Below are 23,261 nucleotides of genomic sequence, written 5' to 3'. Positions count from 1 at the left end.
TACCTTTTTATCTATTTATTTAACACACTCAACATTCATTTCTTAAATTCCGTGCCGAAAAGTTCCGCCTCAACTATGAGGGAACGGAGGGAGTATGATTTTTACTTCAACCATTTTACATTAAACTCAAACCTATTTTAGTATCAATATCACATCAAATATGATTTTACTTCCAACAATTTACACTATGCTCAAACTTAAAAGAATATTCTCTATATTTTACTCATAAAATTTGAATTTTTTTTTGGGTTTTGGTTTAGTGTAAACTTAAAAATAGGTATTTTATCTCAAAAACAAAAAATGAGATTCGTTTTGGAGTACTATTAGAGCTAATTATCTATCTCATTTTAGGTTTTAATGCACCATTGTAGATGGTATTATATTATTAAGATAGTTAATTTGAAGTCTATTAGATTTCTAATCATGCAGTTTTATACTATTGTAATTGACATATCCATATAATTTGAAAATATAATTTCTAGGAGTAGAATATAGAATAGGAGTATAGGTTTGTGTTAAAATGACAACTCTTCTTAAAGTGACACTGTGACATCACTTATACAACAATATTATAAACGCTACACAGCAATATTACAAACACTATACAACAATCTCTAGATTGTTGTGTAGTGTGTCGGATATTGCTGGACAAAAAAAATTGTTGTATAAAGAACAACAAATTGCTGGCCGTCTTTTTCAGAATTTTTTTTTTAAATTTGTCCACGTGTACAAATGATTGGCTAGGAATGGTAGTATGATATTATTTTAAGGGGTGGTGGCACCCTAACATGCCTATAGGAGTATATATAATATGGAGTATATATGTCTGTTATCGGTTAATCCGTATCATTTTTCATTTTTTTTTTCTTACCAATTTCAGTTGTGGTCAAATGGACCCGTCACATTTATCCACAGTAGCTCATAGTAACACAATTAATTTATGGTTGTAGCTTCTCTTCAAGGGTATTTATGTGAAAAAAGTAGAATCAGTTAGGTGAAGTTGTATAGAGGGTGGCTACATCCACAATGGCAACGTGGCCGTCCGTGTGTTTTTATTTTTGTTTTTCGTAATTAAAGAAATGGAAGAAGAAAACCCTAATCCCGGGTTGATTCAATTCATTTTTCAGCCTCGTATTAACATTATCTCTCTCCTCTCTCTCTAGAGTAATAGGACATATATATATATCTATCCCATCCATTTCGCAACTCTGTACTTTCTCTCTCTACAATTCTCTCTCCTAAATTTCTCTCTCGCGATTTCTCCCTCTGAAACCAAATCCGACTCTCCATTTCCGACCGGAAACGCTTTGAATTGACAAGCTTCCTTGTCTCCATCTGTCGATCCGTTAGAGGTGAGGCGTTGAATCTATTTGTGGCCGATGCATATGCCTAGGGTTGGGAGGGGGCAGCATTTCTTCTCCTTGCTTTGTGTTTTCCTAGCTTTAAAATGTGAATTTTCTTCATAGAAAGGGGCTCTGAATGGAAGAAATTGGTTTGGGGCGTTTGATTTTGTCGATTCCTCTTCGGGGTGAATTTTGGTAGCTCTAATTGATGCGTTGGATTTTGGGATTGGTTAATCTTCATGTGGCATTGGGAGTTGATCCAGGGCGTGTTTTCAGATTCTCTGTGCTCTCTTTTGTCTCCTTCTAGATTTTTTTTGAAGATTAGATTTCTCCGTTGCAATGGTTTGCTGGTGTTTAATGTTTGGTTATTGGTCATGAGATTGATTTCTGCTTCGATGCATTTTTTTTAATATCAGAAAGTCCGAAGTTAAATGCTTTGTGGATGACATAAGATGGGCATAAAATCTATGTATTCATTGTTTTTTAACTTTGGGATTTATAGTCTAGGATTATCGCATGGGAAGCTGATTGAAAAGATGAAAAGAGAGAAGTTAATGTGATTATAAATACCAAGAAATGTTTGGTTTGAGTCTTTTAAGTGTATGTGAAGAGAGATAAAAATGTGGTATCGAATTAAGTCTCATTACTTGAGTTTGCCAACTCTTTGGTGCATCAATCATAAATGTTGAATTTTTATGAGTAGGTGTTTTTGAGACATTTCGTATCGTAAGATAAATGTACAATATGGAAGGATCAATCTTAAGGAGTTTTGCTCAGCAGCAAAAATATGGAAGATAAATGACCGAACTCTTGTTACTGACTGCTGAGTAGCATCTTGGGAAATTTGAGATGCTTAACAGTATTATCTGATCTGGAATGGACAACATGATGTAATTAACCTTGAATGCCATTAAGATAATTTTGCAAGTGACAAAATTCCTTATTTAACTTCTTAACTTTGTTAATGTAGGTATAGGGGTCTTAAATGCATCTTAAGAGGAAGACAGGACAATATCTGATATTAGTCATGTTTTGTGTTAGCTTCACTCTCAGCATGTCATGTTAGTAATCTTATTTATGTTAGGAGAATTGCCTGAAAGTTCAATTGGTTTCAACATCATTCCCCAGTTTCTATGTTTAAGCATTAGATGCACATGTTGATGATTAAAGCATGATTGGATTCATTCTCCACTTCTAATTAGATTTACTTTTGATACTTGATGTGTGATTAGTTTTGTTTGTTTCTAGAGGTCATGGTGGAGATATTTATTGTTATTTTGCCACATTGACTTATTTGATAGATGCATTTTGAATTTCCTCACTGTTCGTTTATTTACCATTTCTTTATGAATCCAGGATGAGATATATGTATAGCTGGGATCCTTTTCTCATTTTGGGGAATTTATGCAGTAAATTTTAGTCTTTTCTGGATATTTTCTTCTTTATGTATCTGCTGTCACTATACCTGTTACAGTTGCACATCTGGAATAACATTTTGAAGATAGTGCTTTATTTACTAAGTATCAAAGAAAATTTGTCCCCTCTGTACCATTTAACTTAATTTTAATGTAGGAGTATTTTATTTATTTATTTTGGGTTGGTTCCTAATGGAGTGTTTGTCCTTGTTGCAGCTATTACAAGTACAAGTTGAGCCATGTCTCCTGCATCTAGATCTAAATCCAAAGACAAAAAGCCTGGCAAGGAACCTCCAAAGGTTTCTTCAAAGCCTCCAGGACATGTGAGCACCAGCGGCGGGATCCCATCAAGTGGTTACAATCCTCTATTGGGAACTTTCCATACATTTGAGGCTCCACCAGTGCCTTCTACCAGTCCACTTCATGTTAATAGCCGTTTTCGTAATATAGACGATACGGATGATCAGAACGGGAATACATCTGTAACTGGCGTTGAGTATGACTCTGTTTCCAATAATGGCAGCTGGTCTGGTGAGTCAGAAGACCATAAAGACAAAGCATCTCGGCCCACATCAAGGCAGGACTCAGTACCTGGAGCTGATAATGACAAAAGAGAAAAAATACGCCAGAAAAATGAGAGGAAACATCAGCGGCAAAAGGAGAGACGAGCTCAAGAACTACATGAGCGCTGCAGTGGCTATCTCATGTCGAGAAAGCTCGAAGCACTTGCTCAACAGCTTGTTTCCATGGGTTTCTCTCAAGAACGGGCTACAATGGCTCTCATACTAAATGAAGGTAAAGTAGAGGAATCAGTAGCGTGGCTTTTTGAAGGAGGTGAAGAAGACAAGCGTATGGAACATAATCTTGATAGTGGGGGGAATTTGAAAATTGACTTATCAGAAGAGCTTGCACGAATTACTGACATGGAGTTAAGGTTTAAGGCCTCGAAGCAGGAGGTGGAAAGGGCTATTGTTACTTTTGAGGGTGACCTTGAGAAGGCTGAAGAAATGTTGAAAACGCAGAAACAAGAGCTTCCTGCTATCCCTTCCAAGCCTGAAGAAACTGATGATCCTCCAACTATAGGCAATGGCAAGCTAGCTATTGCAATGAGTCACAATGCAATGAGAGTACAAGCCAAACCGACTTCATCTTCTATCATACTACAAAAAAGGGATGAAAAAGATTTCAACTATACCAAAGTTCCAGTGACAGTAGGGGCTCCCATGGATCCTGGGATGAAAAGTATGCAGGTGTTGAAGAAGATTCCACCTAAAATAGATTGGACCAAGCCACAGCAGATTGCTGGACCTGCAGATAAAAGGTGGCCTGGTTCAGGACCCAATCCTTCAGTCTCTTGTTCGCTAGCGTCGCCTTTGCAGGCGTCGACACCTCCAGCCAAGATGGAAGCACGTTCTCTTGCTGTGGGAAATGGATTGAAGAATTTGCAGCTTGGGTCTGTGAGAGAACCGGTCATTGTTATGCAGCGGCCCCAATCTGTCAACTCAAAGCAGGCTCCTCCCACCTCAAGTATCAGCTCATCTCCTCCCGGGACAGCTATGGGTTGGTATCCTAACAATGTTGACGTGGGGAAGCCCAATGGGTTGATACCACCTAGAAGCATAAGTCCTGGTGGTGTTGGATCAAATCTAATGTACAACCCAGTGCATTATCAGTCACAGACGCAGTTTAGCTCGATGGATTCCCAGGGGAGCACGAGAGGAAATGGTTCGTGGAATAAAGGAGGTGCATCACCAACACTTTCGGCTGCTTCATCCCTTGGACTGTTCTCAGGGCTGGGTGCTAGTGGCTCATCGGGGTCTTCGTCTCCGGTGGACTGGAGCACAGGAAGCTCGATGTTACAATGTGATTATACCAACATAGATTGGAGTCTAGATCCTGGGCCCCGGCTGAATGGGTTGTGGAATGGTACAAATTACTCCTTGCAGAACAATACACAGCACACATTGGATACATATGGTTATGGAATGGGCGTCAAGTCTGCGATCAGACCGGTTGTATCTGGTGGGAACGGGGCATCATCAATTCAGGAGGCGACTGAACCGAATGCGGCTGGTAGTGGTGGTTCTTGGGAGTGGACTTCTCCCTTTGAAGAGAGAGATCTTTTCAGTTTGCCCAGACAGTTTGTTTCATCCCCTACGCTATAAACATGTGTGGGGGAGGACAACTAAAGAATAAAAAAACAAAGACAAGGAATGAATATGCTTCTCTTACTGTGTATTGCCAAATCTTACAGGAAAAAGAAGAGGCATCTAAATTCAAATTCTTTTAATGTCATTCTCTGTTTCTTTTATTGTTCCCCCCTAATCCATATATCAGCTGAGCTGTGTTGTTGTTTTACCTTTGGATTCAGATTACTAAGAAGTAAAAGAATATAACGAATCGTCAAATTTATAATATGACAGCTACTTGCATTGGGTGTTGAATGAATCGCAATTTTGAGATCCATGGAGAAGTAGTACAACGTTTATTGCATTTGTTATATTTCAAGAGAAGGAAGGTGAATTTGTTGTATTATTCGCGTAGCAGCACACACTTGTACAACCCCGACTTGAGACTATTCCACATGCTTCTCAAAGGATATTGATTCATCATCAGTTGAAAGAGGTTCCGAATACCATTGTCCAGCTGACCTCGTGATGAACTTGGCCTCTGCATTCAAATCATTCATTCCACATAAATACATGCAAATTTCTCTTGAGTCAATGTTAACACAACTCATGGAGTTTGTCATCAAAATTCTCAGCTAGGTATACAACCAACACAACAAAAAAAATTATGCAATCAAGATTTCCCACGTACCTGATAAAAAGACGTTTTTGTACTCATCATCATCGTAAACAAACTGAGGTGGATCGGGAGAACCCACACCCACAATAGTACTCCCACTGAATCAAAGGAAACATGTTAGTAACTTGTGTCGCACAATGACAAAATACTTTACAATGAGAACCTCGGAACCAAGTAATCTCTCAAGTAGTTATGGAACATACCTTCCGGACATGAACACTGCATCATACTGCCCTCTACCTGCTGCAGCTATGCGCTGTTTCAATCTTTTTAGTGATGGAACAACTTCGAAAGCAGGAGGTTCTGCAGTAAGACGAAGCCAAATCAATTCTCACCACTCTACCTGAAAACCAGAAGATACAAATACGACTCTGGAAGGCGTTAAGACTGACGCCAATTTTTATTCTGCCAATATAGCAACTCTGAATGCTTTTTTCCATGCCTCTAGTTACTTTCATAACCTTATGATGAAGGACGATTATTAATATAGTGTATAGGAGCTGAGACTCAAAGTGAGCTCATTTACCTACCTGAAACCTTTTATGCATATTGTGACTATTTATAACACGAATAACAATAAAACGTTGCATAATATTTTTATATGGACTAGTTCTATTACCAAATGTCCTGAGACTTTCTATGAAAAATTTCTAGGCTTGCACCTGAGGAAATAGAAAATAAAACAGACATGAAAGTGTTCCTAGTTCATACCAAGATCATTAACACAAACATCCTGAGAGATTCCACTCTTTGATATCTTCTCTAGCAACACCAAAGGATCAATTTGGCTTGTTTGGTCCACCCGAAGACGCTGACATTTGGAAACAATGTAATATGAGTAAGATGTTAAGTCGGTCCATTACCAGTTTAGCTTTATCCTGTAAATTTTATGAGCTATACTACCTTGTAAACTTCACCAGTGGGGCATGCCTCTTGCGGTTTGATGAGAACCATAGGAAGATCAAGAGGCACAGGTGGAGAAATATCTTCGACAACCTAAACAATTAAGAGATAATAAGTACTACTAGCATACTACATTTCATGAATGCCGTACGCCTCACACGGTGTTGGGGAACATATTAATCCACATGAATCATTGTATGTTAGTGAACTGTGCTAGGTGAGAGAAAATATAATATCCTAGTCTACCTTGATTAACTTCTATAGATTTCAGTAACCAGAATCAGATGTCTAAGCATGTGTGCACTACCAGAAAATGCTTTGTTCTCAAAAATTAAAGGAAAACCTCATTGCTCGAGAATGCTTTTGCATCCTGCATTACGTATTAGTGAATTGCACTAAGTGAGTAATATCAGGTTTACCCTGACTAAGAACTCACTTATATAGTTTCCAATAACTAGAATAAGATGTCTAAGCATGTTAATTGTCACTAAATTTTTGTGCTTATTCAAAATTGACACATATAAACAATGATATGAAACGCTTAAAGACATGAACAAGAGATGGCAGTTTGAGTTCACCCAAAAACTTAGGACCTACCTCTCCTCTACCCGTACAATATGCAGCACCGTGAGAGAAGAAGAAGGGGATATCAGATCCAATCTCACCCGACCACTCCTGGAGATCCTTTTCACTAGCAACGCAACCACTAAACTGATTTGCTGCCCACAAAGCAGTAGCAGCATTGCTGCTGCCACCACCAAGGCCAGCTCCCGTCGGCACCTTCTTGTCAAGATGAATCTAGATATGCACACAAGGAATACATGCTCAGCTCGGGTGAACTACACTCCATTAAGAAGTCAACAGCTTTAAATTACAAAAATTCACCCAAAAGTGGTTGTCAATCCCTGTCTTTTTCCTAAAGAGATTAAGAGCCTTTATTATCTGCAAAATGGAACAACAAAATGAACTGAAAAGAACTCTTTTACATAAAATGAAACGGCAAGGAAGAAAAAGGATCTCAGTATACCAAATTTCTCTTGTCAAGAGGAACTCCAGGCACATTGGTTGACAAACGGTCCGTTGATTTAGATGGGGACAATGAGAACTTTATTTTATCTCCTAGGCTGATAACCTGAAGTTTAAAAAAAGAAATGATTCATCAATAACCATACCATATCAGAAGCTTCTTTCATATCACCTTCAGACGAACGAGACAACAGTTAGTTGCTTAAACGAGAGGAGCGAGCGAGCTTACATGAAAAAGAGAAGCCAAATCATGGAATCCATCTGCTCGCTTGCCAGTTATTCTTAGGAAAACATTAATCTGTGCATCACAAAAGACTAAAGTTGAATAATATCCCTGAAAAAGCGATTTGGGGCTAAATAACAACAGATTTATCTTACCTTGCAAGGTGAGAAAAGAGTGAGTCTTGAAATCCCAGCTTCCCTATCCACTTCATCAGCTAACTTATTTAACTTATTCTCAAGATCATATACCACCTACCAACGCAATCACAAAAACCATAAATTCCCCCTAATTTGTTTGCAACAATTTCAAATAAACAACACAAAAACATGAGTAAAACAATTTCAAATAAACAAAGCCCTAACTTAGAAAGAAGAAACCACAATCAAATGTTGAGTAAATTCGTGAAAATCAAAATTGAGTTGTTGTAATTGAAGAATTTTGATACCTCTAGTTGCTTTCTGCCAGTGGTGGAATCAGAAGCCGTGGCTCTGATTCTTGAAGACTGGATCTTTTTGGGGAAAGACGAGGAGCCATGTGGCTTAAAGGATGAGAATTGAGGAAGGGTGGCGTTGGTGAATGAATTGAAATGTGGTTTATGATTGTAGGAAACGTGAGTGCAGAGGAAATGGGAGGAGGAAGCCATTGGCAAGGGAGAGAGAAACAAGAGCTAGTAGCCCACCAAAACCAATTGAACTGACTGCTACACTAATGTGGGAATAAATAGCATTGAATATTTGGAAGTTGAAACAGACTAAAGATTCTACAATTCAACTCAATTTTGCAGCTGCTGCCTACCTTTAGACCAGTGAGAGAGAGAGAGAGAGAGAGAGGAGAGATTCTTCAATGGTGTGCGAGTTATTTATTTATTTAATCTGTGAAGGAGACTATTGACTGTATACACATTTTTTAAATTTTATTTGTTGATTATTTTAATAACTAATTATTGGTGCCAAAATACTATGTACAATAATTTCTAAATTAATCACAAAGGCCTTTTGTTAGTCCATCTAATTTTTTATCTTTCGCCAAAAGGGATGAATACGATACTTTAGTCCTTAATAATTTGTCTGTCAAAATAAAACATTATATTTTTTAAAATATTAATCTTTACTATCAAGTTCTATTGATTAGTTTTCTTTAATTATTATTTATTAATATACGAAGTTCAATTAAAATATCCTAAAGAATTCGAAAATTTGAAGGAAAAAATTTAAAATATATTAGTGTCCATATTCTAATAGTAAAATTATGAAATAAAACAAATTTTTTAGAGATTATTCCTCTATTACGTAATAGTGTGATTGGTTGGTTAGGGTGTCTCCGGTGGCGTCCCTCCCACTCGCCCCTCCCACTAGCCCTTCCCATGTCACGTCAGCACTAGCCCTTCCCATTCCACTGCCACATCACTAGCCCTTCCCACTGTACTAGGACTTCCCGCAATAAAATTAATAAATTCACAATTAAAATTAAAATTTACGAAATTAAAATTTCGACACGAGCCGTATTTATAGAGTTTTTTTAAAAAAATAAAAATAAAAATCGGTGGGACGTCCGAGTGGGACGTCCTACCCACGCCACAGTGGCGCCTGTCAGGTAGGACGTCGACGGGAGGGGCGAGGCCATCGCATGGGCACACGGGACGGGCGTGGGCGCCTTTCCCGCCCACTATGGCGCCCGTCAGGTCGCCCGTCCCCGACGGGCGAGTGGAAGGAGCGCCGGTGGAGATACCCTTAGGGTTGAAATATTTTGGTATCAATTTGGTGTCAAAATCACACCATGTGTTTTGCGAGTGTTGATCATCTATTCTTGTTTTTTTAAAAGAGGCAAACAAAATAGCTGTTGATTAGTTAACTGATAAGTTTCAATGCTACTACTTCTCTGTGAATTGATGTCAAAGGAAGGTAAGTTTAATTTAATTTTCTTTTTTGTTAAAAATAGTGGTAAGTTTAATTTAATTTTCCTTTTGTTAAAAATAGTTAATTACTTATGTATTACTATTACTAGCCCTAGTATTTGTGAGGACAATTGACATGTGTAATGAAAGTCAATTTTTTTTTAAAGGAGAACAGGTAATTAGAATATTCCCAACCCCATTCCGGATCAGCCCTAAGTCCATTTTCATGTCATCATTCCTCTCACTTTTTGTACCATACCATAACTTTCACAACTTTGCAGGCCCTATCTAGACGCCATTCAAGAAACAAACATTAAACTGGACTATTCACTATTTTACTCTTAAAATTAAAAACGTTGAACAATTATATTTCAAAAAATTAATTGTTCATTTGGAAATTATAAATTACAAACTCTAGAAATTAAAAATTACAATTCCAAAAATTCAATCGAGAGGAATCGAGAGAAATTAATATGAACTATGGAGTTTAAATAGACCAAAAATTTGATTTGGGGTTTGGGTCCGGCCCATGCGGCCGCAACACCAGGATAGGCCGCAACCGAACGCGGGCCCAAGCCTCTTCACAGTCCCCAATCACAGTCTAGGCCGTCTCTCCCCACCTCCAACACACCAGGATGCGGGCTGGACACCGTTGTTGATGCTCTTAATTTGAACCTTGAAATTGTACTATTGAAACAAAGACTAGCACTGTAGAAAAATTGAAAAAAGAATGGGTAATTAAAACCAATGTAATATGTGGATCAACGAGATTATGAGGTCACACTATTCTAAACAGAGTAAAGGTCCTTTTTGGTCCTAAACATATTGCGATTTTATAATTTTGGTCCAAAACATTATCTTTTGAATTATTCGGTCTCTCACAAATTAAAAAGGATCACATTTAGTCCGAATTGGGTAAAACTTAACAGTCTACTGTTCATAATTGAATTTTGACCGGGTTAAGAGTTAATAATTATGTTTCATTAATGCCTAAAATGCTAAGAAGAAGAAGAATAGAGAATTCAAATTCTGAGATCCAAAGCTACAGAGCTTCTCCTTAGAGAAGAATAAAGCGACTCCATCAAAACCTACTCCCAAATCATACTTATCTGCCAAGAACAAATTTCTCTTAAATCCAGCCAATCCCGTCTCTCAAATCTCCAACGCACCCTCTGCTTAGCCTTGTCCAACCGGGCTGAGGCCCGAGCCCGTCAATCGGAATCCTCCGAAGCCCTGAGAGACTGCGAGGCCGCACTGAGCATCGAGAATTCCCATTTCAAACCCTTCTCTGCAAGGGCAAAATCCTCATGAGTTTGAATCGCTACGCCGCCCCGCTGGATTGCTTCAAGCAGGCGAATCTCGATCCATACCATTGAGAATTCCGATACGGTTAATGGGCTGCTGAAGAAATGCAAAAAGCTCGAATCTTTATCGAGATCGGGCGCATTCGACGTCTCCGATTGGGTTCTCGGCGGTTTCCGGGGAAAAACGCCGGAGCTCGCGGAGTATATAGGCGCGGTGGAGATCAGGAAGTCCGAGATCAGCTGGCACGGCCTGTTCGCGACGAGGAACGTCGAGAGCGGAGCGCGAAGAGCGCGAAGAAGCTCCCGACATGGAGGTTTTCCGGCCAGAGGCAGATGTTGGAATCGGGGATTTTAGTGGGAGGGTGGATAAGGAGAGATTGCTTAGCATTTTAGATGTGAATTCAGTTCTTGCACATGCTCAGCCAAGGTTTTGGGGAGAAATGCAGATTATCAAGGAGTAGGTTTGTAGACTGTTAATTATTAACTTAATAAAACATAATTATTAACTCTTAATCCGGTCAAAATCGAATTAAAATTCATTGACTATTAAATTTCAACAGTTCCATCTAATTCGAACTAAATGTGATCCGTTTTTATTTGTAAAGAACCGAATAATTCAAAAAATAATGTTTTGGACCAAAATAAAAAAATCGCAATATGCTTAGGACCAAAAAAGACCTTTACTCTTCTAAACAATGAGTTAAATAGTACAAAATCAAAATACACAAATTGATTTGGGTTATGATTTTTGCAGTAGAATAATTTCTAAAAAGAATGAATGGAAGTAAGAAGACCACCTCATCCTCATCAAAGAACACAAACTCAACGCATTAATCAATCCCGAACGAGGTCAAAACGCATCAGTTTCATTAACGACGATGCTCTCTTCATTTTCAGCTTCTTCCTTGGCCCACATTCGTAAATCTTCCTTTCTTCATGGAAACCCAACACACATTACCAAAATCAAGAATCCACCTTTTTCTGTTGGGATCTCTGGAGCACCAAATTTCACTCATCTCTTCATTGATTCTTCTCCGAGGGCATCACTGAAGTGCTTCTCCCAGCAAGAAAACCAGCAGTTGCTGCAACAAGACGATGAGGAAGTTCATGAATTCCAGAGGCTGTTTTCCAATCTTAATCAAGCCACATTGAAAAGGGAACCTGGTACAAACTCAACTGCTATTTCTTGAATACACTTACATTTTTTCTTTTCAAGTTTGGGTCTTTCACAAAATTTGACCTTTTTCATTGGATAATTAGTTTGGTGCAATTTTGATATGTGGCTCTTGAGAAAAGTCGGTTCTAGTTTGATAAGTGCAGCTGAACTGAACTGAAGTGTGGAGTGTTTGTGTTGTAATTCTGTTATAGAAATGTGCTAATATTATTGTAAAGGTATTATGTCACAAAGTAACATTCATTTGCTATTCAGAGTAATCACAATACTACAACTGACTTCTTTTGTGTAGTCATCTGTTGTCTTGACATGGTCATGGTCTCATCTTATGTTTGATGAATACTCTTTCCATATTCCCAGGAAGCCTAAGCAGTTCGATTTTCCTCGTTGCTGGTACCACTGTATGTTTCTTCGACTCTCTGGGATGCCTAGTTTTTATAGTAATGACAAAGTTTCAATTTTGTTTTGCTGAATATTTCTCCATTTATGAAGAGTATTACTGCCACATTACGTAACATCTAGATATCATCTGACTATCGAAATAAGTAATATATAGTGTATCCTCAATTACCAGCTCATTCAGTCAGATTGATTTTACTATATGGTAGCAATTATTTAGTTTGAAGTTTGAACGTTTCTTTTTCTTGTTGAACATAGAGATGCCACTTGTTCATTTATCATGTTCTACCTTGCCTTCTCAAATCTGATCGTGTGTAAAGAAAAAGATTTGAGTTTCCTGTATGAATTTGAGAGACGCACAATCTGCCATGCAGTAGTATCAATAATAGTTACATTTCTCCCTGTTAGTTACTATTTTGGAAGATGTGGTTGTATTAAAAAATGTGTGTGACGTCTATGCACGTCAAAATTCCTTTTGGCCAAGGTGCTTGAATTGCTTCCTCTTTTGCATATGAATTATGTATGCCTGTGATACATTTTACTATTTATGTTTCTTATATTTTACTACTCTTTATGTTTCTTATGAAGCTACAATTACTATATTAGAGCCTTAGGACCACTATCAGTCTTCAGTTATGTACAAACATATCATTCCTGATTGCATTACACATGTGGTACAGCAACCGTAATCATAAGGACCATGAAATTGATAATTAAAAAATTTGGACAAATATTTGTTGAGTTTGAAATAAACATAAAAAAAAACTGTATACATATTTTATATCTGCAACATAGAAAATTAGTATGATCTAATAATCTCGTTGGAGGTTTCAATTTTTCTTCATGAATTAAAATTTCTGTTTCTTCAACTATCACTTTCCTTATAATGAATTTCGGTGGTCTCCAAATAGATAGGTGCAGGAATACTTGCCATTCCTGCCGTGACACAAGAATCTGGATTCCTGGCATCTGCAGTAACCTGCATCATATGCTGGATTTTTATGGTAATGATTATTTTACTAATCTTGTAGTAAGTATTAATTATCCTCCGGAGATGGATAGTTGAATCGGGGAACTTTGTGACTTAAAATTCTGGTTGAACTGAATCTGATAAAAGCAAGAGAGTTTGATCACCACATTGAACATGAATATTGAAAGATCAACTGAAAGTCGCAGTTCAATTGGATTGTGCACTCTACTATACAGACTGACTAAAAGGGGTTAGAAAATATAAAATTTTCAACCATCTCATTACATCCCCACTCCCAAGACACTAATCAAGTACTCCCCCCGTGCCACTCACGTGATTTTAGGAGGAGTTGTTAGGTGTAGTAAATAGAGAGAAAAAGGCAGTTGAATATTTTCATGAGGAGAGAGGGAGATATTTATTTCCTAATATAGAAATGGACATCTTGAGTGGGACAAACTAAAAAGTAAAGGTGGACATCTTGAGTGGGACGGAGGGAGTACGTTTGACCATGTTTTGCTTTTCTTAATCTGCATGTTCTGGGGGAGATTTTGAGACAAGAGTTTCCATAGAATGTATTCAAGAGTTTTTTATATCAGCAAGAATATGCATTGGGAATTGTCTATTCATGGCTTGTGTTTTGGGTGGACGAATGAAAACGAAAATATTAGTGACTAAACGTTGAAAATTTTAAGAACTGTCGAAGAAAATAACTAATACTACAAATTGTCTTTCTCTTGGATCATACTCTTTCAAAGATAAAGTGTATGTTTGCTTAACTTGATGAAATTACTAAGTAAATCAAACTTGAAAATATTCTCTCATAATGAACAATTGAGTTCCAATGCGTTTAGCTCCTTAATACTGTTGGATCTGACTCCGTCATTCATTATTTTCTTCGAAGACCTTGCTTTTTTCTATTTGCAGCAGTTTTCACTCATAGGGAAATGTGATAATATGCTCTGCTTGAAATGATGTAGGTCACCACTGGACTTCTCATTGCTGAAGTAAATGTGAATACAATGCGTGATCTTGGTTCTGGTGGTGTTTCTTTGGTAAGTAATGTAGATATATGGATTGATGCGAATAATACACCCTGCATATGCATGTAACATGTTGTTACATTATTTGACTAAATTTGACCGTCATACGTATGTAGTGATTTTCCTTGACGGTGGTAATAGTTTTGCATGCTAGCACATTCCATTTTGCCAAATTAACATATCGATATAGTAGTACTTTGTTACTTTTATTTTCCCTTTTTCCATTTTTTGAAAATCTTAGTGAATAGGTCTTTTTTCATATGAATGTTGCTTGTTAAAATTTCCTTTTTGGCTATACAACACTGTCCTAGATGTTCGTAGAAAAAGAGCAATAATTAAAAGGTTATTCAAAATTCTTTATTTTATCATATAAAATTGACAACAAAAATTTAGTTCTAATTGACAGCTTTGGTTCACTTTTTCATAATCAATTCATGATATTGTAGAGTTCATTCAATTGGTCTTATTGTACACTCACAGGTATCAATGGCCATGAGAACCCTTGGGAATGCTGGAGTGCAGGTTACCTGGTATGAAAATTACCTCAAATCATGTAGTAGGTTTATGGCAAACTACATTTTTGATAGTGATTAAAACTTTACAAGTTGACTTGGCTTGGTGAGGTGTTATGCAAACTGTCTCTGTTCTTTTATCCATCTGCTTTTCTTCATCATATTATTAATTAGTAGTACAACATTTCATCCACTGCAGCTGGTCCTACATTTTCATCCACTATGCCCTCCTCGTTGCCTATGTGGCTCGTTCCTCAGAAATTCTGACAAATTTCCTCGGCATTCCAATGTATGGATCAGATTTTTTATCTTCTAAATTTGAATTGTATCTCTTGTTTTATGTCACTTTGGCAAGGGTAAATATATGCAACCATTAATGAATGTTTAAAGTATATGATGGATGGTGTGAAAACCTCACATGTTTCATAAGAACCAAACATTCTCCCCACCCTTCATCAAATTTTATTAGGTTCAATAAAGATGGTGATTCCATATTAAAGTTAGATGGCGTTCCAAACTTATGTCTTCAAATATAGTGTTTCCCATTCATCCACCTGATTCTGAGTTAGCCTTTGTAGTGGAGGTGACATGAGAGTTCATGAAAAGTAAAAACTTGTAGTCAGCCATGGAAAACTAAATCATGGACTGAGCTCCTAATAACACTAGATGCAGCCTTCCCTTTGGTTTTCTATTGGGGGAGGATGTCATCATCAATTTCATATGATTGCTAGGTGTTGACTGTCCGCATTCTCAATTGCAGATGGGAAACTGCGACACTGTTTTCGATTCTTTTTGGTGGTCTATGCTACTTTGGAAGGTTTGTTTAATCTTTTCTCTCACCTTTACATACAATGAGTTGGACATTTTTGATGTCATTGTTCCTTAAAACTGGCGCATCATCAACTAACTTACGGAATTGTTCTTTTGTGTTTTCACTACTCTCTTAAAGCCATCATCTATAGTGATTCTGCTCTTTTATTATTTCCATGCTGATAATATCCCTTCTTTTATTGCTTTCAAAACTCTTTTTTTATCTTTAAGAATTGTTGAGTGACAATGTGATGTTTTATTTCTATGTAGCCAAGGTATTATTGGAGCAGTGAATGGTGCTTTAGTCATTTGCATTATAGCTTCTTTCGTCGCACTTGTGGTAATCGAAAGCCTTTTTCTTTCTTTTCCTTTTTTCTCTTATTTCCTTTTTCCTTTTATCTGTTGTTTTTTTTTTGGTGTTTTCAAATTGATAGGTGGTGGCAAGTGGAGACTTACACTGGGACTTTCTTCTAAAAGCCAACTTAGAGGCTGCACCTAAAAGTATACCAATTATAGCACTTTCTTTTGTTTACCAGGTACCACAACACAACTATATACTTCATTTTATTCATACTATATAGACTATGGTTCTTATTAACTCTCTCTTTCTCTCTCTCTCTCTCTCGTGCAGAATGTCGTTCCAGTTCTTTGTACCAATCTTGAAGGCGACTTATCAAAAGTAAGGTGATAAAGTGTGGTATCATGTAAAACTTTTTCCTGTTTAAGTCCTCGCACATTGTATTGAAGGAACCAACATGTGTCATTCCTAACATCAAAATATGAGAAAGTAGCCATCACTTATCAGTTTCTAACTGTTTTTCGAAGATTTTGATAGCAACAGACTTGCACTGGCTCGAATTCTTGAGGATCAACATATATTTCCTTCAATCATATTTGGGATCCATTCGTTTATTTTGAGAATTTTAAAGTATGGTTACAATCACCGGATAGCACTTGTTGTACTAATGGTTGATATGCAGGACTGCGATTGTTGGGGGCACTGCTATTCCGCTAGGCTTATTTCTGATCTGGAACGCAGTCATTCTTGGTATCATTCCAACTCCTGAAACGGGATCAGATACTTTTGTCGACCCACTACAACTATTGCGCTCAACTAACGAGGTCGTTGGGGTGAGCAACTGGTTCCTTACACTTGCTATATCATCGTACTCATCTAGTTTTAGCCATCAAGAAAGAAGCAATTGAGCAAACACTAGATGTAACCTCTTCCATGATAAACAGTTTGTAATACTACTATTTTGCAGCCTATAGTTGATGTGTTCTCGGTTCTAGCCATTGCAACTTCTTACATTGGGTTCGTTCTCGGCCTCTCCGACTTCCTTGCTGACTGTAAGTGGGTTGTTTCTCCACTAAACTCGTCGTCCATTAACCTAGCAATTCGACTGCTAAAACTAGTTTGTGTGTGAAAATATGACAGTGCTGAAACTCGAGAATGGGGAGAATAGGGCGCTACCGTATGTCCTTACTCTAGTTCCTCCGTTGATATTGTCTTTGCTGGATCCAGAGATATTTTTCAAAGCATTGGATTTTGCTGGGACTTATGGAGGTACATTACTTATTACATTTACTATGTTGTTTTGATTGATCATGCTTGTTTTTAGTAGTACTATAATGTATATGTATGTATATATGTGTGTTATGGGGCAGTGCTGGTGCTGTTTGGAGTCCTTCCAGCGGCAATGTCATGGTCGGATAGATATTCGGGATCATCGGAGACTCCCACGTTGGTTCCCGGAGGAAAAGTGACACTCTCACTGGTAATGGCAGGATCAGCTCTTGTCATTCTCACTGAAATTCTTGACAATTTCGGCCAACATTGATAATCATGTGTATGTGTTATACTCAACATTAGGGATGAGATGTAGCATTACTCAACTTCAGCATTGGTTGTCAAAATTTGATTGCATTTTTTCCTTTAAAAAAAATGACTGCATTTCAAGCGGATCTCACTACTTTTCTTTCTTTAACCATACCTTAACAACATATATCGTTTAATACTTACTAAAATATTATCCATGTGAATAATTAAGTTCAAAATTTAAAATGTTCAAACTGTCAAAGCTGTGAACAATAAAAGAAATGATGAATTAAGCAATAAATAAATATAAGCATCATATTTATAAAGTTTGCTCTGAAAAGATAATTCAACAATGAAAGAACATGGATTTATAAACAAAAACTAAACTAAAAGTTACAAACAATTTTTAAAACCTTTCAAGTCTTCCTAGAAATGAAAATGTATTTATCTAGCTAATCAATAAGAATTAAAACGAATATCAATTTATAGTAGTATAAGTCATTATTTAGTAAAATAAGTTCATTTTGTTAGATGAGCATTCACCTCATGAGTTTGAGCGACATTGAAACAATTAGAAATCTAAACAGTATTTTCATATAAATCACAACATTCATCCTTGAACAGATGCATACCAAAAAAAGGGTTTAGCGGTTTACATTAAGCTAAAAAATGCCAGGCATGATGCTAAGTACCATTTAGTCAAGAGCCATAGCTTCAGGACCCCCAGTAGCATCTTCCAATGCAGCCCTAGGCTCATCGATTGATGTTCTCATTTCCTCCATTAAACTCCTTTGTTCTTCCTCAATGGTGTTTTGTAATTCATCAACCTGTAATCAAGTATAGCAATCACCACACAGTGAGATAGTTGTAAAATTCGAAAGCTGCAATTCAACTGGATTTGACAACTCATTCCAGATCGATGACTAAACAGAATGATCTAATCCTGTCAACAACATTATTCCAAACCTCACTCATGATTACCATTTTCCAACCCTTAAATCTATGTTTTGTGATAACTCTTACTAAGGAACAATATCCACCGTTTGCACACTAAAAAAACAAAGAGAAACACTCTAAGGGAGGTTTTTTTTCACACAGAATTGATTCATTATGACAATGTAAGCTCAAAAGAGTTGATAACAGAAACAGAAAGAAGGTCATTCTTACGAGATAGTTCAATCCATCAGCATTCCCATTTGAGTGGAGTTGAGAGAAGGATAATGATATGACTGAAGGGAGAAAACTAATGACGGATAGGAAATAATTATGTTCAAAAGTGGACATAAGAAAGAGCATAAAAGGAAAACAAGAAGAGATCACCAAAGAGTTTCCATGTTGGATTGTGAATTGCTTGATCCCACAATGGGTTCTCAGAGGTTTTACTGAACACTAATGGGGCATTTGATAGCTATTTTGGGGAAAGTCAAGAGTTCTTATTTGGCCTTAATTGTGTGTTTGGTACATATGTTAGTCTTAGTAAATGGCCCATGCTACTTATATGGCATGGGCAAGCCCACCTTGAAGCCCATGTTTCAGCCTAGAAATTAACCCACCATTTTGGTGGGTTACACTAACAACTTGGGAGTTGAACTAGACTGTGGGATAAAAGTACCAAGATGTCCTCCATTCTCAATTTGTGATCGTGTGGAATATGAGGGCATTTTAGTCCACACAAAATTTAACATGGTATTTTATCTTTTGCACCAAACATGAATAAAGATTGGGTTAATTTTTCTAAACACACTAACTAGATACATAACTAGCACAAACCATTATACATATCATGGGCATTATCCTACCTAACCAAAACATGAATACCCTACCAAACAAGTCACAAAATGAAGGAACTTGACCATATGTATTGACTAAACTGTATTCAAAGTTCAGAACTTGTGAACTAAGAACAAACAGGAAAGAAGAGCTGGAGGAAAAAAAAAGCTCTTAGGTTCTTGCAGAACAATTTCATTTCATTTGAAGGATAATCCGAGATACCAGTTAAGTGATTAACATAGCTCATGGGGAGTCTAATGATACCTAAATAAAAATGAAAATGATACAGAAGAGGTTGATATAATAAATGAATTTCTGCAATAGGGTTTTGACTTAGAAGAGTGAAAATCACAATTTCAGTGTACTGCAATGGTTTTGGCAGATGAAATTCTACAAACAGCAAGACTTGTGCACAACTACCTTCATGAATCATGATAAACTGTTCAATCTCATGGTAGGTCCTAGCTTTCTAAAATAATCAGTTACACATCAAAATTCCATGCTTTCTGAAACATTTATGGGATTTATTCTCGAATTCAGTTTAAAATCATGCGTCCATGCAGAATATAACATAATTCTCCTAAGAACAGATATAAACAAAAGTCGTGCAAACAAATGATAGTACTCACCACATGCAACAGCAGCGAAAATTGCTTTTTGCGGAGTTCTAGTGTCCTCGAGCCAGAAGTGTTTTCTGATTCCAGGGATGCAATCTCCTGTTCAAGTTCTGTTATGGTTTTCTGTGTTGCTGATCTTGGTGGCTGCATAGCAATTAACTTCCTAATAGCTTCGCACTCCTCTTTGTGCTGCCTCTCAATCTTGCTATCCTCCAGCTGTTTCTTCAAATCTTCTATATCATCCTGTGCTAGCAAAATCTGTCGATTTATCTCATTTTTTAACTCGTTAAAGTTCTCCTTCTCTCTAACATTTGCATCGATGATCGCTTTACTCTTGAGCAGTGGAATTTCAAAAGTGTTCAGCTCCTGCAAGAAAGCTTTGGCAAGTCTTTCACAGTCGCCATGATTATCAGCATCTTTTTCTACCTCTACTGCGAAGGCTGTAAACTTCTTCTGAAGTTTCTTCAACGGCGGTTCACCTCTTGTCGTAGTTGTGCGGGTCAGAAGCCTGTGTTTGATTATAATGTCATCCTCAAGGGGGCCAAAAGCGTAGTGTGCGGCCACAGTCTCTCCCCTACCAGCAGTTTTCCTCCCTTTCAACATTTATATTGTTTGATTTTTTAACTCTGCAAGCAAAAGAATCCATCTACATCTGATCAAAAATTTAACAAGATCCAACAACAGCTTCGGGAAAAAAAAAATCAGATTAAGCACCTAAACATCACAAAATATCAGACAAATAATGGTACATCAACAAAATGGGTTGGGCATCAGGCATAATCTGAGCTAGGGCTGTCCAATTGAGTAACGGCAGATACCGAAAATCTCAATACGTACCCAAATCGGGTATCCGATCCTAAGAAATCGAATACCCGAAAAATTCGATTAGAAGAAAAAATTGAATATGTACATTTCAAGATTGTATTACAACCTAACACTTCCAATTTCCAAATCACACAACATCCAAAATGGCCAAAACCAAAAGCAAGAAGACAGTAAGCTTGCATAATTACAGTGCAGTTGGTGGCGAGCTCGTCGTCCGTGGTCGGCAGTCGGCGCCGAAATGGAGAGAACCGGGCGATGTGTGGCGTCGAAATGGAACGAGGCGCGGCGCCAGTAGACCAGTGATTGACGATGTGGAACGGAGAGGCGGCGGTCTCAACGGTGCCGTGAAATGGGAGAGGAGAGAAGGGTCCCGTCGGAGAGGGAGAGGGAAATGAAATAAGGTGGTAGACCTAATTTACACTTTTAATTTATTTTGACTTGGGTCAAAATCTGGAGATTCGGTAATACCCGATAACCGAATTTATAGAAAAATCAATACCCGATTCTGTATCTGTCATCCGAACTCCGGATATCGAGTATCCAATACCTGATAATTTTCAGAGGATTGGGTACGCGATAACCAAATTGACACCCCTAATTTGAACAAGACAACTAATATTTTGGTAAACCGAAACCTCAAAATAAAGAAACTGAACATAAGAGAATATAATTCAAATGTATTACGGGTATTGCCCATATCAGAGATTTGGAAGAAAAAAAAGTAGTTAACCAAATTCTTATGCGCTCATCGACTAAAAAAATGGGAAACCATCAATGATGCTCTTCCTTATCAAAATTATAACAAGTCGTATCACTACAAAAGAAAGTCGCATAAGAAACTCATAGAAGCAATAAAAAAGGATGACATATCATGTCCGAGCATTTCCTAATCGCAAAGAGTTCAATAGATGATCACTGATAAAGACAAAACTCATAATATATATACTATATTTGTCTCATAAAAATAGAGATAATTGGAATAACATGGATTTTAATGCATAATGGTAAAGTAGGAAAGCGATAGAAAGAAAAAGTTATTGGTATGCTAGTGAAAAATAAGTTTCACCTCGTTAGGGAAAAAGGAGTTACTAAAAATAAAAGTGAACTGTTTTTTTTGGAACCGACTAAAATGGAAAGAGTCTATTTTTATGGGATGAAGAAAGTATATATGAATTCATAAAAAAAACAAAAACAACAAAAAACTTCATATAAAACACTCGATTCATAAAATAATATTCAGAGGATGAATTGAGTAAACAAAACCCTCTATTTATATTTATATAAAAAAAAAAAATAAACCAAAACCTTATTGGGTTGCCTCCTAATACGCTTTTTGCATTGGTTTAAGGCCTATATTCAGTCGTTTTAAATGTCAAACTTACACGTTTTATACATTTTGATATTTTGATATGTTTTGTGAGAAATGTGTAAAATAGAGCTCAGAGCATCCGCAATGGATGCCCGATCTGGAGCCTGATAGCGCGAGATCGGGTTCGGTCGTCCTCGGGCACCCATTGCAGGCGGCCGATCGGACGCCCATTGCAACACCGAGCCCGACTACGCATTTTCATTTTTATTTTTATTTTTTGTCTATAAATATACCTTATTTTCACTCATTTCTCACACAACTCTTACACATCTCTCAACCCTCACACAACATCTCTTCAATCCAATATCTCTCTTTTACTCACTTTTCCAAAATGTTTCCCAGAGAAGATATAAGTCGGGCTATGGAACGCGCAATGTTTGTTTTCGGAAACCAGATTCTCACATGTATTCGTGCAATACAAGAGCAAGAGCAGGCCGAACAGCAGGTCCTGAGGCCCATCTGCCACCGGACATCCGTTCGTCGAGAGCATGGCCTAGCTCGTCAACGTCTGTTTGAGGACTACTTCGCCGATGAGCCCCGGTGGGGACCGACGGTTTTTCACCGATAGTTTAGGACGTGGCGAGAACTGTTTCTCCGCATTGTTCACGCGATGGAGGCGCGCGACGAATACTTCCAGCAGCGGCAAGATGCGGCCCACAGAATCGATCTATCCCCGCTTACAAAGTGCACGTTTGCGCTTCGTCAGTTGGCCTACGGCACCACGGTGGACATGTTCGACGAGTATCTTCACGTCGAGGATACAACTGGCTGGGAGTGGCTGGCAAAATTTTGTGAGGGCGTGACTGACGCCTTCGGCGCCACATATTTGCGCAAGTCGAATGTCGAAGATTGCTAGTTCCTGATGGGGATGCACGATAAGGTGCACGACTTTCCTGGAATGTTAGGGAGCATTGATTGTATGCACTGGATGTATAAGAATTGTCCGACAGCGTGGGAAGGCCAATTCACCAGTAGGTATAAGGGTATCCACCCGACGATGATCCTTGAACGTCTTGTTGATACGTCAGCCCACCTGCTGA

The 23,261-nt window shown here is 37.7% G+C and overlaps 4 protein-coding genes across 4 annotated transcripts; 2 read left to right on the top strand and 2 right to left on the bottom strand.

Moving 5' to 3' along the window:
* Positions 1 to 1,135: 1,135 nt before the first annotated feature.
* Positions 1,136 to 5,431, top strand: LOC125186713 (Ubiquitin-associated/translation elongation factor EF1B protein). Its single transcript, XM_048083142.2, has 2 exons — positions 1,136 to 1,352; positions 2,975 to 5,431. The coding sequence occupies exon 2, from the start codon at positions 2,998 to 3,000 to the stop codon at positions 4,921 to 4,923; it is 1,926 nt and encodes a 641-aa protein (XP_047939099.1). The 5' UTR covers positions 1,136 to 1,352; positions 2,975 to 2,997; the 3' UTR covers positions 4,924 to 5,431.
* CDPMEK (4-(cytidine 5'-phospho)-2-C-methyl-D-erithritol kinase) lies at positions 5,167 to 8,546 on the bottom strand. Its single transcript, XM_048083143.2, has 11 exons — positions 8,164 to 8,546; positions 7,874 to 7,969; positions 7,725 to 7,793; positions 7,497 to 7,601; positions 7,355 to 7,411; positions 7,067 to 7,267; positions 6,470 to 6,562; positions 6,278 to 6,377; positions 5,770 to 5,869; positions 5,579 to 5,664; positions 5,167 to 5,428 (listed from the first exon to the last, which is right to left on the bottom strand). Exons 1-11 carry the CDS (start codon positions 8,359 to 8,361, stop codon positions 5,334 to 5,336), a joined length of 1,200 nt encoding a protein of 399 aa, XP_047939100.1. The 5' UTR covers positions 8,362 to 8,546; the 3' UTR covers positions 5,167 to 5,333.
* A 3,138-nt stretch (positions 8,547 to 11,684) lies between these two features.
* Positions 11,685 to 17,791, top strand: LOC125187252 (Tryptophan/tyrosine permease). The gene is made up of 14 exons (XM_048083807.2): positions 11,685 to 12,080; positions 12,451 to 12,491; positions 13,401 to 13,493; positions 14,437 to 14,511; positions 14,980 to 15,029; positions 15,211 to 15,300; positions 15,772 to 15,828; positions 16,092 to 16,161; positions 16,256 to 16,357; positions 16,453 to 16,505; positions 16,802 to 16,952; positions 17,087 to 17,171; positions 17,260 to 17,388; positions 17,490 to 17,791. The coding sequence occupies exons 1-14, from the start codon at positions 11,795 to 11,797 to the stop codon at positions 17,660 to 17,662; spliced, it is 1,455 nt and encodes a 484-aa protein (XP_047939764.1). The 5' UTR covers positions 11,685 to 11,794; the 3' UTR covers positions 17,663 to 17,791.
* Positions 17,792 to 18,211: 420 nt separating this feature from the next.
* LOC125186480 (THO complex subunit 7A-like) lies at positions 18,212 to 21,352 on the bottom strand. The gene is made up of 3 exons (XM_048082850.2): positions 21,041 to 21,352; positions 20,040 to 20,653; positions 18,212 to 18,467 (listed from the first exon to the last, which is right to left on the bottom strand). Exons 2-3 carry the CDS (start codon positions 20,628 to 20,630, stop codon positions 18,336 to 18,338), a joined length of 723 nt encoding a protein of 240 aa, XP_047938807.1. The 5' UTR covers positions 20,631 to 20,653; positions 21,041 to 21,352; the 3' UTR covers positions 18,212 to 18,335.
* Positions 21,353 to 23,261: the final 1,909 nt, after the last annotated feature.

The sequence above is a fragment of the Salvia hispanica genome, chromosome 5, assembly GCF_029641045.1.
Source record: "Salvia hispanica isolate PSC_SH4W2 chromosome 5, Shi_PSC_v1, whole genome shotgun sequence".
Lineage (NCBI taxonomy): Eukaryota > Viridiplantae > Streptophyta > Magnoliopsida > Lamiales > Lamiaceae > Salvia > Salvia hispanica.
This window is presented reverse-complemented; position numbering and strand designations above follow the sequence as displayed.